Raw genomic sequence first — 27,883 nt, 5'->3', positions numbered from 1 at the left:
TCCTGTGGTAGGCCCCAGCCTGGAAATTCTCCCTGTGCACACATTTTTTGCCGCCACCAATTCTATGCATCTTGCCGTAAAAAGTGATGATCACACACGGTGCAAAGTCCAGGCATTCTTTACTCAGGTACTTGCGCATAAAATATCCAGTGAGTAACAGCCCTGAGTTACTGGATTAAATCACAGCCTGTTCTTTCTTCAGCTGAAAATATGCTACAGATCGCTACCATCTTATGAACTCTAACCTTCTAAGAAGACCAAACATTTCAAGCCTTGTTCTACTATCTCCCTTCATTTCCCTCTTTCATCAAGCAACCAGAGACGAGTATTCTGAAGCGCCAAGCTCCTTTCCAGGCCAGAAACTGAATGCTTAGTACGGGTGTGGGAAACCTTTTTCAGTCTTGGGGACCACATTTCCCCATGGGCAAACTTCCAAGGGCTGCACGCCAAGTAGTGAGCAAGGCCAGAGCCAAAAAAGTGAGCCAAACAAAAGTGATTTGTACTGTGGATTAGATTCATGCTACAGGAAAGTCAAAAGTTTACCTGCACAGTTCCCCCCCCCCACCCGTCCTTCACCAAGGCAAGACCTGTCACAGTTCAGGAACGCATTCCAGGGAGGCAAAAGTATGCAAGGATGGCACACAGTATGGATGATGAGGGGCCTAGCCCTAGATAGTCCCGACGTCTAGAAAAAGAAGCTTGGAGAGCCACATTTGACACTCATCCCGGGCCTGAAGTTCCCCACCCTGGCTGTGAGGAAGCTGTTCTCAAGAAACCCCTGCTACATTTGCCATTCACAGGCCAGAGAAGCACCTGACACATAACCAAAGAGGCCTATGCCAGAGGTTCATATAAGACAAACTGCCTCCCGAAGACACAAGATCTACCCACCCGTGAAGAATGGCAGATGAAAGTGATGGACTATATGGAATTGGCGGAAATGACTGGCAGAATCCGAGACCAGGGAGAAGAGTCGGTGGAGGAAGATTGGAAGAAATTCAAAGTTTATTTACAGAAACATTACAAAATTAAGGAATGTTAGAAGGTTGTTGGAATGAAGTAATGTGGTTTTAGCAGAAATGATATAAAGGATTAGGTTAAACTTGATTTATTAATTGGTGAAAGACGAGAATTACAGTATATTAAGATAAATTATTAGGATAAAAACAAAGCTGGAAAGGATTTGCTGAAACATCTAATTGAATTAGAATACAAAAAAGGGAGGTGTGAGGTGGTCAAGGAAATAAGTAAAGGAAAGAAAGCTATGTAAAGGTCTGATTTGTTGTTGTTTTTAATTGTATGTATTTTTTATGTCTTTGTTATTTTTCTTTTTTATTGTTCCTTTTTGTAATTTTCAAAATTTGAATATTATTTTTTTTTAAAAAAAGACAAACTGCCTCCCATCCTTCAATTAATGCGTCCTTCTCCCTGTAACAGAAGAGTTATGGAATCAAAGGAGGAAAATTAGGTGTCAGCAGGGTAGTAAATGGGAAAACAAGGCTTAGAGGCACAGGCACTAAAAACCTGATTAGAAGCTAGCAGAACAAGCCAGAATCAGCTCTGCATTTTCCTTGTTCAGAGGAATACGTGCGCTGTAGGACATCTTGCTTCTCTTGGCAGCCCTACATTTTAACCATCTGGCACTTGAGGGGAAGAGAGAAGCCTGAGTCCAGGTCCTTGCATACACACTAAGAAAAACATATTTCTAGCCCTCCACAGACTGAATTCTTAAATACAGTCTGATGGACACATCTATCATCCTGAACATTAAACTCCTAACTACCCAGACCTAGAAAAGCAGCAGCTGGCCTGCTGAGGGGCTGTGAAAAAGCAGAATGAACATTGAGGTAACTTGTGTTGTTAACCCCCATTAATAGCCCTATGCCTCAACAAGGACCACAAAATATCATGTAATGCATAGGAGTTTGTTTAGCTACATATTTACCAGGCAGAAAATGTTTCTAGGATGGTCACCATTATAAGAACATACTGTTGCTAAGCTTCCATAAGTAAAAGCAACAAAAGATAAAAAAGTGGTGGGGGAACGGTACCTATCAGCAGTGCATTAATAAAATAACCAACATGCCTATTCCTCATTCATTCATTTTGTTTACATACCACTTAGATATCAATTCAAATTAACCATTAAATAAAAAACTTACTTAAAATACCTGCTGAAATTTAAAAATCCCAGTGTTCAAATGCATTTACTGGTCTTCACCCCATCCACCACTGCACCCAGGCAGAGGCTGAGATATTGCAGTCTCTCCTGACTCAGGTGTTATGGAGAAACAGAGCTGCATGTCATCAGTGTACTGATGAAACTTTGCCCCAAAATGCCTTCCAATATAGAATACTAGAGACAAGACAGTGCCCTCCAGTGCAAGGATCACAGGGCCAAAACCCCATCTCCCAATGTTATCCCCCGGGACACATCCCTGCAGGTAGGAGCAGAACCACAGTAAAACAGTGTCCCCATGGTTGGTCAAGAAGGATTCCATTGTCAACGGTATCACAAGTCGCTCACATAGAGAACTAGATACAGGGTCACACTCTCCCGGTTCCATTCTCGAACCAGTTCAACCAATTCAGTTCTAAAACTGCCAGAATCCAGATTGAAACAGATCCAGATAATCCTCCAGAGCTCCTGCAACTGTTCTGCTATCACTCAACCACCTTACCCAAGAATGGAGTATTTATGACCAGGCAGTACTTATTATAGACCACAAGGCCCAGAGGGAGCTTCTTCAGAAGTGGACACACTAATGCCTGTTTAAGGACAGGAGGCCCAACTCTATTCTTATTTGTACTTGGCAATTTGTCACTAGTCAAGTTGTAGAGTTTTGATTCTTTTTTTGATTCATTCAAATTTCCCCAAACCATTCAGAGTTTTAGTAAGGATCTCACTTGCTCCAGGTCACTATGGTCACTATGGACAATAGCATTATTTTAATCTAAGTGGCTTACCATAGGAAAAGGTGTCTGGAAGAGGCACACCATGGCCAGCTAGCTCCTGGAAAGTCCAGAACTTATTGACACAATTAAGTATGGCTTGGGGACGATTCATGAGCCGGCAGCCCATCTTCTCCAGATGGCGAAGAACTGTAATGTCACTGTCACTTTGGACCCATGGTGTTGGCACACGCACCACCACTACCTGTGGGTAAGCAGTGATGAGTTCCCCGTTGACTCGAAGACCTGCAGCAATAATAAATGAAGGAATGAATGAGAATCTGATAAGAAAACCAAGGGCCAATCCTCCCCTTCCCACAAAAAGTAAATAAAAGAATGCCAGCTCTAGGTAACAAAAGCATTTTAATAATCCATTTGACAAGAATGATGGAATTAGCCACAGATACACACTACTGATCCATCACTAATGCTCCAGAATACTCCAAATTGTTAACTTAAAAGTTTATCATCTTTTCAGTCTGCTTTTTTCAGCCAAGAAACCACACCCTACTTTTACAATGGTGGAACACTTTCCCCATGATCTTCTGCCAGTAAGCAGATGTCTTTATTTTTGAGTTTCCAGAGAGGCAGTCATATTAAGTGTCTTGCAGCAAAACCAACCTGCAACGCAACATAACTCCATGCATGACTGAGAATTGGTTTGTGCCTTATTTTGGATCAGATTCCTTTACAAAAGGGGCAGATTTTTAAAATATTTTTTTTTAAAGACAGCAGGGGAGAAAGAAAACAATATTGCTAGCCTGGGAGGCCATTTTGACTTTAAATCCCCTGTAAAGAACAATCCATTAAAAAAAGAGAGGGGACACAAACTTTACATTATATGAATCATTTCAGAAAGAAGTGGGTCAACAACATTGGGGCTAACACACATGCCTCAGCCCCTAGACCAGGAATGGCTAACCTGTGGGCCTGCCAAAGTTGTGGAACTACAACTCCCTTCATCCCTGACTTTTTGAGTCCAACAAAAGGTTAGCTATTGAACTGCACATGCGTGATTGCCACTACAGAGTCCCTGGGCCCCATCAACAAGGCAGCACCCACAGGTTCTGTGAAGTTATGAAGTGACAGGGAAACAAAGCCATCCCAGCTGCCTTCTCCTTCTCTGCCCTCAACAGAGAAGAACATCTGCCATTTTGAACTATGTGTTCCAAAGCCCTAGTGGAAGTGTGGGGAGAAAAGCGAGGCTGATTTGATGTTTGATTTCTGTCTCAGGAATAGGTAAAGGTAAAGGTACCCCTGCCCGTATGGGCCAGTCTTGACAGACTCTGGGGTTGTGCGCCCATCTCACTTAAGAGGCCAGGGGCCAGCGCTGTCTGGAGACACTTCCGGGTCACGTGGCCAGCGTGACATTGCTGCTCTGGCGAGCCAGAGCCGCACACGGAAACGCCGTTTACCTTCCCGCTGGTAAGCGGTCCCTATTTATCTACTTGCACCCGGAGGTGCTTTCGAACTGCTAGGTTGGCAGGAGCTGGGACCGAGCAGCGGGAGCGCACCCCGCCGCAGGGATTCGAACCGCCGACCTTTCGATCGGCAAGTCCTAGGCGCTGAGGCTTTAACCCACAGCGCCACCTGCGTCCCTGTCTCAGGAATACACCTTCCCCAATGGGGAGGAGCCTGTGGTTGTTCCTAGGAAATGAGGGAGAGAGAAAAGAGGAAGAAATCAGTCTTGGCAATTTAACTTATACCTCCTCCAAGTGCTTCCTCCAGTCATAGGGGAATGGAAAAATAACAATGGTGCCATGCAAGGCATTCTCCTTTTTCTTGTGGGGGATTCCCCCCCCCCAAAGCTCCCTGGAGCTAAGGAAAAGGCAATAGAAAACTAAACACAAAATGTTTTTTAATGTACAGTATATTTTTTTATAAACTGTACTAGGCACTCCAATTAAGCCTGTTACCTGCTCTCAGGCAGGACAAATTTGGGAAGCTCCCTTAATTTAGTGCCGTGCTTGTACTCAAGAGGGGGTGCTATATGCACAATGATTGCTCTCTCCCCCCCCACCCCAGCAACCTGGAATAATTTCTTCTGGTTTCTCCTGTTCTCTTGGAGTATAAAATGCCTTAGCAACCTTAGCTGTACACGGCTTAGGATGCTGCCTGCCCTGCCCCCACTGGACATTTTTCAACCTCCACATTTACGGAAGGCAGTAAACTAAGCAAGTTCATGTGCTGTGCTGTGCTGTCCCTTCCCCTTCCCCAATCCTGACCTCATAATTTTATAGAAAGAGCAGTAGACGACAAGACACTGCTGCAGCACACTTCATTAGCTGCAAGCGAGCACTGCCGCATTGCAGCTGACTTGTGCTTGTAAAGAAGTGTGGTTACAAAGAGAGATGCACATAATTTCAGATCAAATTCTCAAGCACTGTCACTAACCAAAACAGGGTATTTACAAACTAGATTCCAATGAAGGAGCCTATCATGATCTCTTACACGTGCTAGAGGATTGTTCCAATTTGAAAGAAAGATGACTGGTGTTATCAAGGGTGTCTAGTCTGCCATGCATCCTCTCCTAAATCTCAAGTAATACCCGCAATATTTCCAAGACCATTCTCAACTCTGCATGTACTGCAGTGAAATGAACTCCCAGAAAAAACCCTCAAAAGCATTGGGGGGAGTAGCTACCACTACTACATCTCTAAAGAGTCACAGAAAAAAATGATCCCTTTGTTTAAGCAGCATTCAGACAAAGTGCTTGTTAGTTTTTGCTGTAAACAGTCTGAACATTGGTTTGGCCATCTCATCAATATCAAGTTATTTTACGCAATCAAGGTTGTGCAAATTTGCACAATATTGCATTGAAAGGAAATGGAAAAGCCACTTACATCTTCCACAGAATTTCAGAAATGTAACTGTTAACACTGATAATTTAGCATAATGTCACATTTGCAGCATAAATCTGAAGTTAGTCAGGGTTAATCCGTTTAAATGAATCGACTTAGGTTACTGCCTTTTGTTAGTTTCAGAAATATAGTCGAAGTAGCAGTAAAATTGAGTCACCTCTTCTGAGATACACTAGTGATTAGCTTCTATTTCTAAAAATACAAGACAACTCCCCCAGATGAAAAACAGAATCTGCCATTTTGGAAAAAATGAACGTTTATTTCAGTTTGTCTATTAGAAGCAGCTGTCAATCACCAGACTACCATTGCTATAAGCAGAGGTACAGGATAGAAGCTACATTTCGAGCCACACAGAGACTTGATTAAAATTGACAATATGCACAAAATTCCTCTGCTGTTGATTTTTTACATTTAGAATTTTTAAAATATTTTTAACGTTTTAATCAATTTTGTTTCTTTTGTAGGCTGCATCCACACTATGGCATTACTACATATGCAGGTCATTGATTGTGTGTTTCCACACCTTTTGTCCACATAAGAATTTTCAGATTTAGTGCCTCCAAATTCTATCTAGCTGTTTCCCAGACACGCTGGTTTGCAGTTTGTAGAAACAATTTTATTTGTTTAGCTCTAAGCCATAACAAAGAAAAAAAAGATATTCAGAGTTGAGTCACAAATGTGTTTCTTAATTTCCTGGCAGCCAACTCAAATAAAGAAACACACATGGTAACTTAATTTTTATTTTCCCACAGCAAAAAGCACACAAACTTACTTGAGGTAACAAAAAAATCCCAGCAGCTAAACTAAGACGGATATTTTTCACAAGGATCTTTCTACCGAGGACATTGAGTAATGTGGTGAACAATGTCATCTATAACCATTTTACAAAGACACAGAAATGCTGTTCCAAAGGTAATTTCTTACAGCAGCCATCCAGAAAGGTAGAGAGTAAAACGCTAGGCCTTAATTCTGTAAAAGCAATTATACGTACAGCCAATGCAATTAACTCCAAGCAATTAGCTGCCTGATGTTACTGAGACAGGAGTGCAGACATGATGGAAATGTGGGCTTGGGAGAGCATATCTTTGTTTGAGTCTGTCTTGCCAGGTGACACCCAAAATCTTCCTGATGCAGTTCATGTGGAAAGCGCTGAGGTGTTGCTCCTGGTGGGCGTAAGTTGCCCACGTCTCACTACCAGAAAGCAGTGTGCTCAACACACAAGCCTGGTAGACCTTCATCTTGCTATTGGCCGTTAGCATTACATTCTCCCTTTTGGAGTGATGAGCCATCACTGTAGCTGCCTTGCCAAGAAGCCTGTCCAACTCAGTGCTGATGGAGGTTGCTGCTTATGGTGAAGTCCTGGTAGGTAAATAGATAGACAATCCTACAAATTGACCTCAGATTTGATAAAGTTTGGTGGGGCAAAAGAAGAATCCAGCTTAGCAGTTGAGAATAGACCTCTTACTTCCTGCAATTCAAAAGATTTGCTTACTTTCAGAGCCTCACAGAATCTAGCGTCTGACCTGTGACAGGAGAGGTTTTTTTTAAAAAAGGCAGGAGAGTAGAAACCCAACTGAATAGCTAATATGGGGCATTTTCAGTCTCTCTTCAGGGTTGCATGTTAAATTAACATGCATCGAGTGAAGTATTACTTCCTTTTGTCTGTCTTGATTCTCCCGCTATCAGCTTCATTAAATAGCCCTGAGTTCTTGAGCTATAAAAAAGAGGAAGAGAAGTTTCCCTCTATCAGTCTTCTAGACACACATTAACTCTTTAACAAATATGTATTTCTAATACTCTGGAAATACTTTTAAGCCCTCCAGAATGAAAGAGCAGCAATAATCTTAAAGAATAGTTTAAAAGCACTTGACAGCCAGTGCTGTGCAGGGAAGGTCAAGGCCACAAGAAACTGGAGTTTACAGCAATATGTTGCTGTGCTAAAAATAAAAATCTGAGGGTGCACTAAGGGCTACATGGCTTTGTATTGTTTCAAAGTGGTCATTTTAACACCATGATTAAAAACATGAGACCTCTCAGGCTAAGGCCAACTTGGGAATCAGCACTGAATTGAATCAATGCCCTATTGAGTTCTATGGCAAAATTCCTCATTAGCTGTAATCCATTCTTTTTGGCTTTTGTGTCCTGAAAATACATTTTAGTAACTGAAGCAGGCCAAATATAAGTTAGTTTCAGATTCAGAAACAAAGAGATCCCACAAAATTATTTTTTCTAATTGATTTTAGAAAGTTATATAAAAACACAAAACACAAAAGGGGGAGGGAGAGATAAAAGAAAAAGAGAAGAAACAACGGGAGAAGGAAAGAAAAATAAATAACTTCTGATTAGTCTATCAACTATTTGTAAACATTATTCAACTCATCCATTCCAGTATTATACCTAACAAAACCACTTTCTATAAACCAACATTATCTTCAGTCTTCAAGCCCAAATTCCATTAATTCATTTTATCGTGCAAAAAATCTGTAAGAGGTTTTCAATCCAATGTGTTAGAAGTCTTTTTTCTCTGATTAAACGTGTCAGTTTCGCCATCTTGGCTAAGTCCAGTAATGTTAACAACCATCCTTCCACTGTTCGTGAATATGAGTCTTTCCATCTTTGCACATATCAAAGTCTTGCTGCCACGATCATGTGTTGGAATAAAGTTCCATAGCTCTGGGGTAATTGACCCCAAGTCCCAGCAGGAAGAGATAATTAGAGAAAGGGATACTTTTGTGGATCCCGTTCCCATCCAGGCTCTTAACATGGCTTTTGGGCAAGATGTTGATGTTGTTCACCCCCATCGGGGTTCCCAGGAGCCGACTTCTCCGGTGTGGTGTAGTGGTTAAGAGCAGTGGACTCGTAATCTGGTGAACGGGGTTCGCTTCCCCGCTCCTCCACATGCAGCTGCTGGGTGACCTTGGGTCAGTCACACTTCTTTGTAGTCTCTCAGCCCCACTCACCTCACAGAGTGTTTGTTGTGGGGGAGGAAGGGAAAGGAGAATGTTAGCCGCTTTGAGACTCCTTAAAGGGAGTGAAAGGCGGGATATCAAATCCAAACTCTCCTTCTTCATCATCTCCATACGTAGAAAACAGCTTTTTCATAGCATCAGAGGTTAATCCCCTGTTCATTCTTATCTCTAGAGCAAATTCAATAACCAAGATTTATGCCTGGCTTCCATCAATCACCATACAATTATCTCCATCAGCAACCTATCAACAAAAGACGTTCAGTCCCGTGTCCCTTCCTTGAAAGTCCGATCCCTTTTTAGAGATCAGTGTAACATTGCCTACTTCCCAGTCTTCTTGTAAAGAGCTCGGTTTCAGGGCTATGGCAGGCAGATGGCTCATCTTCCGACAGTGGCAGTGCTGTGGGCTCAGGCAAGAGACGAGTGTTGCAAAGCTGGAGATCTTTGGTAGGATGCTGCCACGGCCTCAACTGTGATGCACACTCTGGGAGGTGGCAATGCAGTTACAGGCAATGGTGAAGTCTGAACATGGTGTTCAAAGCTTATGAATAGGGGTGTTGCTGCCACCTGTGGTAAGCTGGAGATCTTCTGTCAGTGTCTTCTGTATCTGCCAGGACATGGCTGTTGTGGGGACTCAGGAATTGCCCCTCACATTTCTGATCAGATGCACAGTGTGTGTGTGTGTGTATAGAGGCCGGCTACAGTGGCTGCCTGAGTGGGATGGGGGAAGACAGCATTTGCTGTGGCAAAGAGGAGGCGGTGGCGGCACCTGCTGCCTATCCTCAGGGAAGATCCTATCACCAGCCCCCGCCTGCCTGCAAGCCTGTTGCAAGGTACACATGTGCTTCCTGGCCTATTGTGGCTTCTGCTGTGCCTTTGGCTGTGGGTACTTTTGGCTCTGGGGTACTTTTGGTAACTGCCCAGTCACATCTCCCTGCGTATAAATGTTTTTGGGTGGGTGGGGGCCTACAATAGCCTGCGTGGATGTTTGCCAGGTGTGCGTGCCATGAGGAGCAGGGTGTGACGGTGATCTCTGTGACCTGGTCCTTCCCTGGTCATGTTGTGTTGCTTGGTTGGTACCTGTAGCTGGGAAATTGGTGTAACTGAATACACGTCATGTGTTGACTGGCTTCTGCACTAGGCACTACTGGGAACACCATGTGCACTTTATCTCGTTTGTTTGCATTCCTGTGCTTGGGATTGCCAAGATGCTACCCATGGGCTATATGTGAGCAGCCTTACAATTCCTTTGCATCTGATTATGGGGCCCAAAAACACTCTCTGTGCATCAACAGAAGGCCACAGTTCCCATGGTGATTGATGCTGGCTAAGCTGGCTCTCCTGTAGTTTTTTTCCCCATTTCACCAGAATGGGCCCAGCTTAGATAGCATTTCTCTCCACCTAAGAATCCTGAACGGACTCTGGATCTGACATACTATATGTTGGCTTAATAGAAGCTGAGGTAATTTATACTAGTTTCTTGTGCTCAGGATCGCTCCCTTAACTTTGTAAGCCCCCTCTGCCTCCTGCCCCTTTTTGTGAAATCTTTATAATGTTTAGGGGTTACTTCGAGGTTTGACGCCATGTGCACATGATTGCGAGAAATTTGGACACACCTAAATCGGCCATTGCCTGTACAGGAAAGTATTTTGTCCAGTACAATCACCTTTATTATTTATATAAAGACTGGATAAAAGAACAAATAAAATCCTTTCAACAGAAAATGGGAGAAATAAGATCACAATTAAAAGTATTTATGAATCAGACTTTATTAGAAGTAACGTAATACGAAAACTAAGAGTCAATATGTTTTAAATGCATCTTTGTCATAATCCACAGAAAGCACTTTTCAAATATCACTTGCTGTTGTATGTAAAAAAACAAGTTGCCCAGCATATTTGAAAAAGTGGACAACAAAAGGCACAAGAGAAATTTCCAGGGGATAATGGAATTATTTATGGGGGAAATTAATAAATATAGAATAGATTCTACACTAGAGGAAAACTGATTTAAGATGTTATCACAATGAAAATAAATACAACAATTTATTTATTTCATAAAATTTATATACTGCTTGATTGTAAAACAAACAAACCTCAAAGCAATTTACAGATTAATATTTAAACAATCAATAAAACTCGATTTATTGCTGGAAGTGTGGAAACAAAAGTGTTTTGACCATTATTGGTGGTCCTGTGTTTATACTGAAACAGAGGAGTTGCTAGCTTTTGTCTCTCCAGATGGTGGATGCCAACTCCTATTAGCCTCAGTCAGCATCAAGGATTCTGGGTGCTGGATACCAACAACATTTAGAGAGCCACAGGTTACCTACCCCTATAACTAGATTTGTTTGGAATCAAATATTAAAAACTATTAATTTCAGCTTCAAAGTCTGTGTTTGGATCCCCAAAATTATTCCCATTAACAATATTTAAAAGGAACTGCACCCAAAGATAAATAATAAAATAATTTTATGATAGCTGCAGAAATACTGGAGGTGATGTGCTCTGAGGTAGGTAGGTAGCTGCTAAATAAATAAATATTTAGCATTCTTACATACAGCTTTTTGTCAAATCATGACCTCAAAGTGATTTATATCAAAACAAAACAATATCAAAGAATCACATAAACAATCAAGATGGTAAATAATAGTAACACTACTACTTTTTTAAAAAAAGGTAAATTCAATAAAATTATTGCCTCCAGGCACTGGTTCAACACCAACACCAAATTTCATATGGATTGGATGGTATAGAGAGGTAGAACTTAGTGTTATCAGAATGCTGATGGCACTGGCCTGTAAAACCCCAATAGCTGCCCCCAACAACTTCATATAGTTGTTAAACAGCATGGGAGGCAGGATAGAGCCTTACAATGTTTCAAAGGACCCAGCAATGGGGTCAATCAAATATTACCCACTGCTACTCTATGAAAATAACCAAGAAGGCAGAAGCAAAACCACTGTGTTATCAAGGCCCCAACCCACAACCTGCAGAGTCACTCCAGAAAAAGACCATAGTCAATATTATCAAAAGCTGCTGAGAGAAAGAGCAGGATTAATAGGGTTGCACCTCCCTCATCTCTCCCTTGATACAAGTCATCAATTGGAGTAACCAAAGCTATATTGGCGCCAAAAGCGGGAATAAAGCTGGATTGAAATAGATCAAAATGCATCTTTGAGGGAGAGGGTCTGATAATCGTAACTGTCACCATGAAAGAGATTGCGGTGTGTGTCCCCACCTTAAGAGGCCCTCCCCTGGATCCAGAAGATATTGTGCAGCTGCAAATACCCACTTCTTGAGCAAGGTGCTCAAGAAGGTTATGGCGCTACAGACAAGCTTGATGAAATATAGATTATTTATCACCCCATAGGCCCACCCAATCAAGACACTTCAGCTAGTTCATATAAGCAGATATATGCAAGGGTTGAGAGCAAAAGTAGTTGGCAAATTATAGAATTCAGCTGTCTTGCATAAAATAACTTAGACTTTCTGGGTGGATGTGAAATCAAGATATTTTTGAAAATGAGTTTTCTGCATGGAGCAGGAACACAATCAGAGTTGCTAGAGTAGGAAACCTGTTTCCATTGTTGTAATTTAGTGCTTTCACATGCAAATAGTACCTCTAGAAATTTGAACATATAGCTCTGCTTCCTGAGATAATTTAATGCAAGATGCCAGGGACTGAACCAGGAAACTCAATCACTAAGCTCTGGCCTCTGCCTTGAGAGTGTCACGTTTGGTTTGACAGATAGACTGTTTTGACTTAGACCAGGGAAATGTAAATTCAACTCTCTACTCATTCATAAAACTCACTTGAGTCAGACATACAAACTTGTTCTCTCAAACAAACCTTTGGCAGATTACTTTTACTGTATTTTACTGACAAAAAAATTAGTATGAGATTGTACAAGTTGGCCAGATAACAACATGTAGGACCATCTATACTATACTGCTGCAAGAAGATTTGATTGATTGGTTTATTACGGCCATTGGCCCATATCTAAAAACAATACATCAAAATTTATCCATAAACAATACAATTTAAACAGTTCCAAGTTAAAACACCCCTATAAAACCAATTTTACTTCAATTAAGTAAACTATACACAATAAGCTCCCTCTATGTCAACCGCAATTCAAATCCCTCAGATTTTGGGGGATATGCGTCTTAGTTCTGGCACTTATTGATGGTTCTTAAGTTTGGCTAAGCTGTCAGAGTCATACAGTGATCCATTTCTCCTCTTATGAAATAAGACATTAATCAGGTATCTAGCGACTGCAAGGGATCTACTTGAGTCTTCGTCGTTTAATAAGTATATTATTTGGGCTTCCTGAGGTCTGTCAGCTATTCTCGATAAATATGGGGCCAGAAACTTGGACCGTGAAGCCGAATGTATAGGACAACAGAAGATTATATGATATAACGATTCTATAGATCCACTTTTACAGTCACAGAGGAGTGAGATCTGTCCGTTGGAGAGTCTGTTACCCAACACATTTGATGGGAAAACATTGAATCTAGCCTTTATAAAGGCATACCTGTGCATCACCACAGATAAGGTAGTTAAATAAGATGGAAGCTTCGTTGGTGGTGTTAAGCCAAGGTTTATTGGCGAACAGGTGCCACCACCTGTCGCAATATTAAATTGTAAATCCATCTCCTCTAATTTGTGAGTTATAATTCTCTTGGCAGAAATTAAATCCAATTTTAGTAGTTCAGATGGAGATAGTCCTAAGGACACAAGTTTCCCATGTATTATTTTTGCCCAAGGGCTAGGGAAGTCGTCTCTCCAGAGACACTGTATCAAGTGGAGATTTGGAAGTTTATGCCATAATGCCAAGCAGTAACAGAGGATGCATTTCCATAATGTGGTTTCTAGAGCTGTAACATTTAGTTCGAGACGTATAGCAGTATTGCTTACACACCTGGGTAATTTTAGCAACCTTCTTAGCAGCTGGTTTTGGATTACCTCCAATTGGGTTAGATTAACAAAGAACCCCCATATTGGGATTGCATATGCTATTGTTGCAATCACCTTTGCCTTGAAAACTTTTAACACTGATGGAATATGGAAAGCCCCATCTGAAAAGAAAAAACGCAGTAGCGCAAAGGAAAGGGCTTTAGCTCTATTTAATACATATGCCAGATGGACCTTCCAGCCCATGTTGTGTTGGAGAAGGACTCCCAAGTATTGAAATTTAAAGACTTGGTCAATGGCTTTTCTGTCTATTCTCCAATTATAGGTTTTTCGACTCTTGGTGAAAATTAGAACTTTGGACTTGGCATGATTAATTGTAAGAAAATTTGATTTGCAGTAAGCATCAAAAATTTTCAGTGCCCTCCTAAGGCCTACTCTTGAGAAAGATAGGATCACTGCGTCGTCTGCGTAGAGTAGAAGGGGGCAACGATATTGGGCAAGGCGGGGGGCATGGATCGTTTCTTGAGAATCTATCAGAGGCGCCCTCATATCACTTATAAATAGATTAAAAAGGGTCGGAGCAAGGATACATCCTTGACGGACACCTCTATTGATGGTTACTGAATTTGAGAGGTCGCCGGCCGGAGTGATTCTCACCCTTGCGGCTGATCCGTCATGCAATTTAGTTATTAGCCACAAAAGTCTTTTGTCTATTCCCCATCGTGCTAGTTTTCCCCAAAGTAATCCCCTGGGGATGCTGTCAAAAGCGGCCTTTAAATCAATAAAGGCCGCACAAAGTTGGCCTCTATTTGGGGCAGAATATTTCCGGGCAAGGTGGTATAAAACTAAGACATGATCAACCGCTGACTGATTCGGTCTAAAACCAGCCTGTTCAGGCCCAATCAGGTTGTTCTCTTCGGCCCACTTAGTAAGCTTAGTTAACAAGAACCGTGCATATATTTTCCCAGTTATTGACAATAAACTGATATTCCTGTAGTTTCCCGGGTCATCTGTCGAGCCCTTTTTATGAATTGGAATAATAATCGCATCCTTCCAAATTCTTGGAACCTTCCCACTGTTGTTTACGGCATCAAAAGTAACGGCCAAGATTTTCGCCCACCAGTGTGAATGAAGTTTTATCGCTTCTGCCGGGACTAGGTCGGGACCGGGGGCTTTACCAACTTTGAGATTGGAAATGAGTCCGTGGATTTCTTCCGGGTCAGTGGGTGGCCAAAGAGGGAGCTGCTCATAGAATCCATCGATTGTATTAATATTAAGGTCTGGTAAGGCAAAATAGTTCCTTAGAAATGATTCCCAAACTGGGGCAGGAATAACGGTTAGTGGGTAACTTTTAGATTTTCTGTTAACCAACAGCCAGAATTTTCGGGAGTTACGGGTATTTGAGGCAGCTATAAGTGCATGCCAGCGGTTCAGTTGCCATTCCTGTTTGGCCTTTTTTTGCACATATTTGTAAGCTGATTTTGCCTGATAGTACTCCTTGGGAAGCATAGTCGCCCCTGAGGATTTGTAATCATTATAAATAGCACAAAGATGTTGTTTGGCTTGTTTGCAATTACGGTTAAACCACAGTGCACCTGTCTTGGAGTGGGCCCGATTTACCTGGTGGGTTGGGACAGTAAAGAATGACGTGAGGTCATTCAACAGATTGGCAAATAGATTAATAGTTTGATCGAGTTCATATGAGGTTATGTCAAGGGCTGAATAGGTTTGTATGATCTCCTGCTGAAAAAATTGAGAATATTTTTGAGCCTGCGTTACAGACCACTTTATACCCTTCACTCGTAATGCCGTATTAATGCCCTCTACCGGGTTTTCTGTGTTAGTGTCTAATTGAGTTGGATGACTGTACTCGTCCCCGTGCCAGTCTAGGTCAAACATAGCAGCAAGTGGAAGGTGGTCACTGAACTGAATATTGTCAATCTTAAAAGATAGAGCTTTCGGCATCAGATCACTCGAGGCTAAAAGGTAATCTAGTACACTGTTTGATTTTATGCCTAGGTGGGTATACTCCCCCGGTATATCGGGAGGGCAGCAACCATTCAGGGGTACTAGGTTTAAGCGAATAGCCATTTGGTAAATAAGTACTCCCGCCTCGTTTACTTTAGAGTCTTTTGAGGTTCTCCTCATGGCATGTCTCAAATCATAATTGTCGAGGCATGGAGCAGACCACCATTTAGCTTTAGTTAAATCGACCCAATTTGCTGCTATGCGTGCGTTAAAGTCACCCCCAATTAAGGATTGGCTATTGGAATATTTAACACGGCATGATACTAAATGATCTTCTAATATTTCCCATCTATCATGCAGTTCAAGGGACGAACCCCCTGGCGGGAGGTAGACATTGGAGATTAGCAGTGATACTTCCCCCCCCCCCCCGACATCAACCCGGATAAAGCATAGGGGGGAGCAGTCAAAACTAATGAAAATTTGAAATGCAGCTTCAGTGAGATACCAATTACTAGACCACCTTTCGGCCATCCTCCTTTCTGGGAGGGGCAAGCTGGAAGAGATAGAAGGTCGAATCCGTTTATAACAATTTCACCCTCCTCCCAAGTTTCTTGCAATAGAATGATATGAAACGAATTGATATACGACTGGAATTCTGGGTCACATTTTTTTCCTACGCCAGCCAGCGATGTTCCAACAGAGGATCGATATTGGTGTTTTTTTGGGTTGTCCAGCTAACCGTCATTTAAATTCTTGTGGGAAGCTCTTATGCAGCAAGGACGCTCCCTTAAAGAAGTCCGTTATTTTCCTTTGCTGAGGGTTGACGTCCTGGTGTGGTGAGTCTTTTGCTCTGGTGCGCGCCGGTTGTGGTGGGTCTTTTGCCCTGGTGCGAGCCGATTGTGGCACGATCAAGTCGCAAGGGCCAGAATTTTGGGGGGGCAGACAAGAGTTAGCATCCTGGTGGGTAGAGATAATATTTGACGATTTTAGCTGTCGGGCCCAACTAGGCTCTGAAGAGGCTCCTGCCAAGTCCGCTGGAGCCGTCCTCTTTGGGGATCTAACCGAAACACTTGTGATCACTTGATTTATATGTCCTGCTGGGTCTTCAGTCCACTCTGTGTTGACTCTCGACACTATAGTGTCTTCCTCACGTAGTTTTTGGATTTTTGGTGGAGAAGCCTGACTTGGAGTGGCCACTACTGTCTCAGGTCGTGGATGGTCTTCGATGTATGTTGATTCCAAGTCCGGCATGGAGGGGTGCAGGGGCGACGATTTATCCAGGGGAGTGTTATCCTGAGATTCATTCTTTGATCGGTTAATCTCAGAGGGAACAGATAAGTCTATTAAAAGCAGGGATGAGTTACCAGTGTGAAGGGGAGAAGAGTCTGCCTCCAGCAGTGAGACCTTCCCATCCAATGCCGATGGCACCTTATATGCTGGATATTGGGGGATTGTTGTTTCCACCTCCATGGGGCATGGCACCGCTAAGTTAGAGTGGGTATTATTCATAGTAACTCCGTTGCAGGCGATACTTACGAGCTGAAGTTTAAGTGAGTCCAGCCTATTTATAATTTCTTGTTGTTCCATCGCTGGTAAGTCTCCAAAGGAGGCGATAAGCTCTCTTTCCTCCTGGGGTGTCAAAGAGTTACTGGCACAATCATGGTGTTTAGTTGTAGGAGTGGGGGTACTATGGGACTGGCCCCGACATGAGGTGTACAGCTCAGCCCTCTTTTGTGGTTCAGGATGGGAAGGTTGTACCGTCTCCTTGATTGATCTCTCCGATAGGAGGGGTCTAATTATGGAGTCCATGAAAACTCTCGTTGGAAAAATGCCAAGACTATTCAAAAACACTTTTTGCTGAATAATAAGAGAGGGGATTTTTGCAGAGTGGAAAGCCAGCATTATTCTCTGATATCTGTTCTGGCGGACTAGGGGAAGCACAGCACAAAGATCTATTTGTGATGTCTCGAGTTTTAGAAGCCATCTGAGGTGCTCTTTAGACCCATGTAGCGTTGTCCAACTTAGGTCCCTTTCCCGGAAGGTTAGGGAGATCTTCCTTGGATGTAGAATCAGGGATTGGTGATTCAGTGCGGGGTTGAGATTGTATTTGCGGTTCTTCATACAATCAGTGTTTGGTGGAGCTTTCTGCCGGCGCAATGGAACATCTACTGCCCCATCTTGGGCTATCTGTGCCGGCTAGTCACCCAGTTTTTGCTGAAGGTTATGCAGCTGAGAGGATAGGCCGTCAATTCTCTTAAATATACAGTTTAGAGTTCTGATTATTAGATGGAGTTGCTCGCATCCTGTGCAGTCCGATTCGGCTGCCAACTCCTCCTTCGGATAGGGACCACCCCCATTTGTGTTACCATTAGCGTTTCCAATTTGTAACATCTCAGGGGCCTCATCTTCTGATGTTGTTTCAAGGGCAGTTAGAGGATCGAAACGATTTTGAGTTGCTATTGAGTAGGTACATTCCTCGGGGCCTCTCCCTCCTTTAGGTGAACCCTTTCTTAATTGCTTAGGCCTCGGAGAGGATAATGCCTCGTCAGAGTCTCTTGGACGTTTTCCATGACCCATAAGTCAATTTTGCAGGAGAACCGTCGTGGGCACTGTGCTGGGGAGCTCCTTAAATCCTTTAGTCTTCCTCACAAGAATACTACCACTTCCAGGAGAGTGGTGCCATAAAATTACTCACAGTAAGGCAGTTAGTTCAAGCCTCTTCCTTCCCCTCTTCCTTGTTCCTAGGATTTTCGAGACAGCTCGGTTCCAGCAGTCGGGCAAAATTCACTTCGTAGTATGCAATAAACTAAAAGCTAAAGGAAAGAGCTGGTCGACAGGGCAGAGGATTTATGCCCAGGAGAACCTTTCACTTATCTCTCCCAGTTAGGGAGGCGGCGGCAGCCGTGGCGGCAAGTCCGGGCGTCAGAGCAACCCAGATAAAAAGAAAACAAAGATAACACAAGCAGCGGGATACTAAAAGATACTAAAAGACAGCCAGCACAGCCAGCAGATCATTAAAACTCACGGATAAAAACAAGGGAGGATAAAAACCGCTTAAAACCACTTAAAAACTCTGATAGGGGTAAGCGAAATTACTCGGAAACTACCTTCGCCGCCATGTTGGATCTTCCATCGATAAGAAGATTTGAGGTGGTAAACTCTTTGCTATATTAACAGTAAAACTGAAATTGTCCTGTTTTGCTTGCATAGCAGACTTGAATTACTCCAAGGTGCATCAATTGTAATGCCTGCCCTCCTGCCACACCACAGCTGTGACCATTCCATGCCAGTGTTAGAAACAGAGATATGAAAGCTAGGAGCTAAATGGCACATTAAACCTAGGTTATGGGTACAACAACAAAATGTCTAGGCGCACTTTTTAATAATAAAAATACAAAGCTGAAAATGAATGAACTGCAGCTAAAATATTATATCACTTTTCATATGGTTTAGCCCTTCTCCTGCCCACCCCACTAATATTCTTAAGACGGTCCCTTCTCCAATCTTCAGAGAGTAGCTGGAAGTGGGGAGGCAGTTTTAATCTGAAATTTTAGGTGCAGCACTGTGCCCAAAGCTCAGAAACTGCTCTCACTAATCAAATTCCCTGTTGCAAAATGTGCCTAGAACAATGGGAGTTTTGAATGCAGTTCCATGCACAAACATCAAATCTCCCTGTAGAAGAGACAAGCACAGGAACAATCCCTGGCCACTACAGCCACAAATACATGTGTATTTAATATTTTCTAAATTTCAACATACATTTAAAAGATAGTAAAACCGATTAGGCAGTAGAGATTATATGGAGAATACAATTATGCAAGACCATCTCCCAACTGTCTTCTCCACTTCATTCCAGAGCTCCAGGTTCAATTCATTAGCCATGCATCCATTTTGTAATCTGGCAAGCCTGTCACACAAGATTCTTCTTCCTCTTCAGCTGTCCTTTATCCTCCCCTGTCTAAGCAACCTTGCCACAAGCACATTCTTCACTGCAGTGACTGACTTGAAATACCCCCAGGTGGTGACAATTTGCCATGCAACTTCAACGGCTGTAAAGGGGCAGCTGCTCAGCTCTAGGTTCACATAGCAAAGGCCTGTTTACTTTGTACAAAGAATCGTAGAGTTGGAAGGGACCCAAGGGTCATCTAGTCCAAACCCCTGTAATGCAGGAATCAAATGAACGCCTCTTATTTACAATTGTCCTACAATGGCACCATCTTTACAAAGCCACTCCCTAATTATGCCATTTCATCCACAAAACCATTTTTAGCAAATAAGCTCTGCTTGTATCTAAGTGGTTCTGTAATAGAAGCTTCTTTCCAATATTTCTATTTTATTATTTTGTAGATGCCTACTCCCATTTTAAAGCTGTGTGGAACAGTGGATGACAAAGTTGCTCACAGCAGTTGGTGCCCTAGGCACCTCTGGGGAGAATGATCTTCCTGATTTCTTCAGGAACATGGTGAAGGAAAAAGGGTACAGGGATGATCCTGATGTCCCTTCCAAGAGCTCAGGGTAACAGAAACAAGACACCAAATCTCCAAAGTGCAGCAAGGAGGACATCATCATGTGAAGCACAAACTGTGTTTGAATTACATACCTACCTACCCACAAACAATTAAGCTTACTTCTTCCAACCCAAATTGCAGCAAGGAAGGCATTTTCAGTGAGGAGAGGGTTTGCAGGGAGTTTAACACTTCCCTCATCAACTGCAATCCCCCTTCCTGATTAGCCCTATGGCAATTAGGCTTGCAAAAAACCACAACCCCAAACCTCATATTTTCTCAAACAGAAGGATTTTTGCAAGCCTAACTGTAGTAGAGGAGAGGTGAGACAAATAATGATGCTGTGGGAGTGACAGGGAGGCCCCTGTGGCTGCCCAACCCTGCTGTGTTACGTATAAAGAAGTCAGAGTTGAAGTTCATATCCAAGCTGAAGGTCTGCATAGTAAAGTCCTCATCCTTTCTCATAAAACAATTGGGCTGGAGTAGAGCCATGCCCATGGACTTTGGAAATGTTGCCATAAGAATCACAGGAGTCAGAACAGAATTGGAAACCTAAGTTATTTGTACTGTGAAAGTCTCTGTAGGCAATGGTGGCATGATCTAGTTCCAGCAAATTTTTATCTGCTACTAAGAATTCTGCAGGTGCAGCAGTGGAAAAAGGGACACAATCCACCCTGGTGTAGAGTCCCATGGAAGTCTATGTCTCAGCCTCAATTTTAAAATTAATGTGTAGCAATATCAGGGAGTACATGCAAAGCCTTTGCAGTGAGTGAAGCTTTAATCTCCGTGACTGCTTCCACCCAACACTCAGTACTCAGAGGGCCTCTAGAGCACTTGACAACCTGACTGTACACATGGCAGATTGGGGCAAATAATCTCTCTTAAACCCCCAAAGCACTGGCAAAGGAGGCTGTGCTTAAGCCACTAATTTTTAAAGAGTTGACGCTCAGCCTTGAAACAGCACTCAGGCAGAAAAATACGACAACACAATTTGAAATGAAACAAACTTTTCTCAGTTTTGTTTTTTGGCATTTATAATTTAACAACTCACAGGCAAAGGCATTAGTGCCTGAAAGATCAGGCCAATGGCCCATCTAGTCTAGTACAGTGGTACCTCGGGTTACATACACTTCAGGTTACATACGCTTCAGGTTACAGACTCCACTAACCCATAAATATTACATAGGGTTAAGAAATTTGCTTCAGGATGAGAGCAGAAATCGTACTCTGGCGGCGCAGCAGCAGCAGGAGGCCCCATTAGCTAACGTGGTGCTTCAGGTTAAAAACAGTTTCAGGTTAAGAACGGACCTCTGGAACGAATTAAGTACTTAACCCGAGGTACCACTGTATCTTGTTCTCACAGTGGCCAACCAGATCCCCACGAGGTCTGAAAACAGGACCTGAGTGCCATCTCACTCTTCACAATTGTAATTATCAGCAGGTGGCAATCAGAGGCATACTTGCTTGATACACCATGTCCTCCCAACTGTCACCTTTCCATACAACCTTTATTCTTACCAAGGTTTCCTTGTTCAATGGTCAGGACCACTTCATCCATCACCAAAGCTCGGAAGTCCAGGTCCTCTTCACAACATTTGGCCTTGAGTGCTCTCAGGATTTGTTGTTGAGGGTAGTCTTCCCTAATACGACGATCCGTTAAAAACCAGAGCCTGGGAGCAACTGAACTACACATCTTGAACTAGTCCCACAGACGTCAGGTCTCCTTTGAAAGGAATGTCTAGAAAATTAAAGAAAGAAATTTAGCACACAAAAAGGTTTCTATCTTTCTCATTTACTACTATTTATTTGTATACAACGAGTAATGCATGTGATCAATTTAATCTCAATCCATTTCAATCTAGACTTCAATTTTGCACATGCCACACTGCTCAGAATGATTACATCCTGAGTGTTCTTAAAACTGTCACCTTGGCTTACAGCATCTATTTGAAATCCCAACTGTGTTACTGAGGAAGATGAAAGCTGAAACATTTAACTAAACTGTCTTTGATACAACTGTTTCATCAATCACTTATTTTTCATATATAAATAATGTTTGACAGTATCCTTTTAGGATCCAGGGCCTACTTAGGCTGTTTGGTTGCTTTAAGATTGGCAAGCAACACATATTTACTTAGTTCTACAGCAAAATATGGCAACATCAGGAAGAATAGTAACACTACTAAAAATGCCTTCACTGATAATCTCACATACCATAGAGGGAGGGAGAAGAGAAGAGGGAGGATCCCTGTTCCTAAGGAGAATTTAATCATTTCCATAAACCATACATGCCAAACCTAGTATGAAATATCTCAAGGATCTAATACTAAGGTGGGGGTAGGGTGGTGAAAGGGCCCATATAATGAAAGGACACCTGACTGGCAGTCAGACATTTTCATTTCAACACAGAAAGTGGGGCAACAAGAATGAGCAGTACCCCTATCAGTACAGCCCCACCACAGGCACCCTTTCTTGGTCATGCTGGAGTGTGACAAAAGTCAGAAACCTGAAAGTGGGTTTTATTACAGAACTGCGAAAGTTGCCCTATAGTTTAAGATGTACTGGCTTTTCAACACTCTTAGGTTTTATAATAAAAATCTTAAAAATCAAATACAGTTTGTCATATTGGTATGAAATCTGACACGAAGACTCAACTTGATGAGAGGTATAATTTGGCAAAGAAAGTTCTAAAGAAAATGGCTGAGTTTCTGTACTGAGGTCCAAGGATCATACATTTCCTCTCCCTGCCAACCAATTCCTCATTTGGAATGTTTAAATTATGTGTTGTATTTTTTTAAATCAAATATAATGCAGGCCTGTCGCTTTCACTGGTTTGCAAATCCACTGTGGATTCCTAAAGTTACAAGTTTCGATGCTCATTTTAATCACTGTCAACTGATCTAAGGGCAAATTATGCAACATGTCTGAATGTCAGACTGAGACCAAGTGAAACCTGTTTCTCCAAGAGAAAATGACCCAGCAATGACTTGGGCAGACTATAGTACTGAATGTCAATAGTTAGAAAAAAAAGTTCCCTGTTCCTGCTCTATCAAGGGTCGCATGTTGATGGTGGGAGAAGCCAGAGCCAACATTGGGGCAAGGTTAGCTCACTTTCTCCCTGCTTACCCCACATTCTTCCTTCCTACCTGCCTAACAATATGCTAGAGAAAGTGACTGATTCTTCTTGCCAGAGGGCTTCCTGCTCCTCCTTCCATTTTTGCTTCCCCCTTGCCCTTTCCAGGCTCCTCCACCTGTATGAAATTAGGCCAAATGGGAGCAACATCCCATGTGTACAAGAGGATAACATATGTGCTCCTGCTGCATGCATTCATGCATAGTTACTGCTACTGTGTGTGTGTGTGTGTGTGTGTGTGTGTGTGCGCGCGCGCGCACGCACACACACACACACACACACACGAAGAGTGTTTGCTGCATACATGCCAGCATGTAATAGTGCACTCGCGTGTTTCCTGTAGCATAGGGGAGCAGCAAGTGTAACAATGGGTGTGAATCTGAACTTTTTCTGTGGATATAAAGAGAGAGCCCCATTATAAGCTACCTTTATCTTAAACATGACCTGGAAGGCATGAGTACATATCCTGATCTCCTAATTCTTAATGTAAAAATCAGTTCATTAATTCCATCTCACCACCAAAGGTACAGTCATACCTCATGTTATGTTCTTTCAGGTTACGTTTTGCGGAGACCCGGAAGTACTGGAAAGGGTTGCTTCCGGGTTTCGCCGTTTGCGCATGCATGCAAAATCTAATACTTGCTGGAGGTGTAAACAGGCAGAAGGGACACTGTTTCACATGTGATGGGGTTGCAAAAAAATTAAGAACTTCTGGGATATTATATATGAGGAGCTAAAAAAAATGTTTAGGCAAACCTTTATAAAGAAATCAGAAGCTTTCCTTTGGGGCATTTTAGATTCAGATATCCCAAATGAAAAAAAGAGAATATTCTTATATGCAACAACGGCAGAAAGAATATTAATAGCTAGAAATTGGAAAAGTGAAATCATACCAACAAAAAAGGAATGGAAGGATAAATTATTTGATTATCTCAAACTAGCAAAAATGACGGTTGCGATTAGGAGACAGCCTAATCAAAAATTCCCAAAGGAATGGGAAATTTACAGAGATTATCTAAAAAAAACCAGTGTCCCCCAAGTCAAAACCTGGATTTGCTTTAATTTTCACAAATCACAACATGGATTACAAGTATGGTACGTGGAAAACTGTGGAAATGAAGGAAGGATAAAAGGAGCAGTTTAACAAATAGACAAAATAGACCAGGGTTGAGGCAGACGAAAGTCTATTAGAGAACAAAAGGAATTGGGATTAAAGAATATGGTGACATAAATCCGTATGTAAGAACTTATGGATTTATGGTTGTGTGTGTGTGTGTGTGTGTATTCCATTTTGGTTGTTTTTGTCATTTTACTATTTTACTGTGTGTGTTTGTTCATCAAGTAAGAAAACTAATAAAAAGCAAACAGGAAAAAATGGTTGAGGAAACATGCAAGATAACCAGTTGTTTTGCAGGAGAATCATGACCTTTAGATTTCAAAATGGGTAAGGTAAACAAAATGATAGACAGACAGGAACTTGTAGTAAGTAAACAATGGTACAAAGGAATACTCATCCAGAAAGACCCCTCCCCTCTCCATAAGGGTGCATTGGTAGAAAATTGTACTTAAAATTCCAGATTTGCAATTGCTGGGTAGCTCACAGGCTCTAATGGGACTGTGACTTTACTCTCAAGGACCAGCTTCATGCATCACCTGACCATGGACCAAGAAACAAGTGAGAGAGATGCTGTAGCCTTGCTGGTACAGTAAATCAATGGGGAGAGCTCAACTCTCATGCAAAAGGTACAGATCTCTCATTCCTGAGTTGGGTTCCTCTTAGGGATACCTTCCCCTTTTCCTCTCTACTTTTAATGTGAGTTTGTGGCAAATTGCTGTGCCTATTCTTCAGGCTTTTGTGTGGTTAGGGATTATTTTTACTCTTTAAGATCAAGGTGGGTATGTACTGTATGATTTGCTACTCACTTATATGTCGCCTTGCTGCCCGAAGCAGCATCCATTATTATAATTATAACTATTAAATTTGTATGCCATCCTTTATTCGTAGATCTCGAGGATGTTCTCAACATAAAAATATAAAAACACAAAATACCTGATAAAAAAATAACAAAAAACCCAATAACCCCCATCCCATAAACACATTTTAAAAGGGTGTAAGATGTTCATCAGCCAGAGGCTTTTTTTATTTCATGTATGCTCCTTTTATTTCATGCAATAAACCAGTCTTTCTTTATTCATCTGATGTGCGAACCTCTTGCTGGGCATGAAGTTACAGGTAGGAACACATATTCATAATGAACACACACACGGACTCCAGCAAAAAATCCTAAATCTCTTGTGAGTGTGTGCTGAGAACAGCTCATAACGGCAGAGTTTCTATTCCTTATTTGTCTGCCCACCTGTTCCTCCACTGCTTCATTCAAGCCACTGAACAGTGCAGTGCCAGTACCTCCCCAAAGCTCATCAAACCATCTTCTGGGGCAACAATGAACTACTCCGGCAGTGGGAAGCCTTTTCTCTCTGGTGTGCCAAGATCTTTATCTGCCCAAACCCTGCAGGCCAAGTTTGACAGGTGGATAATAATGTCAGATTATAGCTAATGACTAATTTAGGCATGTCTGAATAATGTGCACGTACAGTGGTACCTCGGGTTATATACGCTTCAGGTTACATACGCTTCAGGTTACAGTCTCTGCTAACCCAGGAATAGTACCTCGGGTTAAGAACTTTGCTTCAGGATGAGAACAGAAATCATGCTCCGGTGGTGCAGCGGCAGCAGGAGGCCCCATTAGCTAAAGTGGTGCTTCAGGTTAAGAACAGTTTCAGGTTAAGAACAGACCTCTGGAACGAATTAAGTATTTAACCCGAGGTACCACTGTACGTTGAAACCCAGAAGTATCCCCCAAACATCATAAAGACAAAATGCCTCACAAAAAGAGGCAAAGCAGGCTTGCATGTGCTCCGCTGACATGCACGGGATTTTTTTACACCTCTGAAGTGTGTTCCTAATAGAAGGCACTTGGAAATGAACTTCCAAGTGAGGGCCACACCTTCACCTGCCTCCCACCTGATATTGTATATGGTATTACGGCCAGGGGAGGATGGTTTGGGAGAAACAACTCCACACACCAGATTAGGACACCTGCTTGACCTTATTTAGCTCACAGGCTAGGGGTTTCCCCAATCATGGATCACACTGTATGCCTAACACACTTGCTGCACTATTGGGCAAACCAGGAAAGCAATAAACAGGAACTAAAAGGGGATAATAATAAAAATAGCCTAACTTGCAAGTTTGGTATAAACATTATGATGATAAAATATATGATGGGGGACTGCCAGCCCTGGGACCTAATTAGATCTACCAAGCTTCACCATTTCAGCCAAGTCATGTCCAGTTGCCCTACATCGGTTGTCATATGAGGCACCAGGCATGGGGCAGATGAAAGCCCAGCTCAATATAAAAAGGGTGTCCAGGCACAAAGCCCTATTAAAAATGCAGGGCAAAAACAGCACTTTTACATGGGCTTTTGAAGGCCCCTGCAGGTAATAAGAAGTTACCCGGCATCACCGTGATGTAAAGTGTTTGCTGTGTGAATGGCTCTGTCCCCTTACTAAATTTCATCCGCATGGGGAGGGGAAATAATGACCTGGACCACTGGCCAGATTCAGTCCCCACCTCTGATATATATATAATGAGTTTTCAACACAAAGTGGTTTCATTTCTAACTAAATAATACAGTGGTACCTCCGGTTACGAATTTAATCCATTCCAGAGGTCCGTTTGTAACCCGAAACCGCTCATAACATGAGGCACGCTTTCACTAATGGCACCTCCTGCTGCTGCCGACGCACGACTTCCGCTCGCATCACGGGGCAAAGGCCGCAACCGGGAGCATCTACTTCCGGGTTAGCGGAGCTCGTAACCCGCAGTGTTCACAAGGGGGATAGTACGTAACACGAGGTTCCACTGTAGAAGCAAAGTGTAGTTAATTTTGCCATGCCTCCCACCCTACTACAAGCCTCAGCTACTTAAAATGAATAAAGTCACTCACAAAGTCTCTCTTGATTTGTCCTTCACTAGAAACTTGTGTCACCTTAAGGGTCTGTTTAAATACACTCATAGTTGCAGACACCATGCCTCACGCTGATATTGCCACACTTTCCTGCAACTGTAGTTAAGATGACTCAGGAGGTTTTAAGGCTGGTCTGTTCTTGCTTGGTTGAGTTTAAGCTGGTTTAAACATTAAAAAGTTGGGAGAGATACCTTCTTGCATTTGCATACAACACTTCCCATATATAATCTTCATGCAAAAAATGCTGCTCACTATACTGATGTGTTTAGCAGAAACGTATGGGGACCAAACCCAAAGTTGTCTTCAGAGGTTAATACACACCTAGGTCGCACTATTGACACCTACTGAAGAATTAGTTATTAGTTATTCCACAATAATAATCCAACTAGCTAAATAGTGACTCCACTCCCACTTTTCAGACCTTTTCATAGGTACTGCACAAATTCAAAGTCACATTAGTTGTTGAAAGTTCAGGTCTGTGAGTGTTATGTATTCTCTGGATTAAAGAGTTTAAGGCTGTGATCTCGTGATTGGAGTACAAAGC

At 42.3% G+C, this 27,883-nt stretch overlaps 1 protein-coding gene across 1 annotated transcript in view; it reads right to left on the bottom strand.

Moving 5' to 3' along the window:
• The window catches only part of RIMKLB (ribosomal modification protein rimK like family member B), a 41,659-nt gene that overhangs the window by 8,170 nt on the left and 5,606 nt on the right, over positions 1–27,883 (bottom strand). Inside the window, exons 3-4 of the mRNA XM_079959665.1 lie at positions 21,691–21,910; positions 2,968–3,198 (exon numbers count right to left, since the gene is read on the bottom strand). Coding sequence (XP_079815791.1) covers positions 2,968–3,198; positions 21,691–21,865 — 406 coding nt within the window. The 5' untranslated portion in view covers positions 21,866–21,910. The remainder of the gene's footprint in view (positions 1–2,967; positions 3,199–21,690; positions 21,911–27,883) is intronic.

This window comes from Podarcis cretensis (assembly GCF_951804945.1).
Source record: "Podarcis cretensis genome assembly, chromosome: 17".
Taxonomy (NCBI): Eukaryota; Metazoa; Chordata; class Lepidosauria; order Squamata; family Lacertidae; genus Podarcis; species Podarcis cretensis.
The sequence above is the reverse complement of the archived record's forward strand: the minus strand, read 5'-3'. Positions and strand labels throughout refer to the sequence as shown.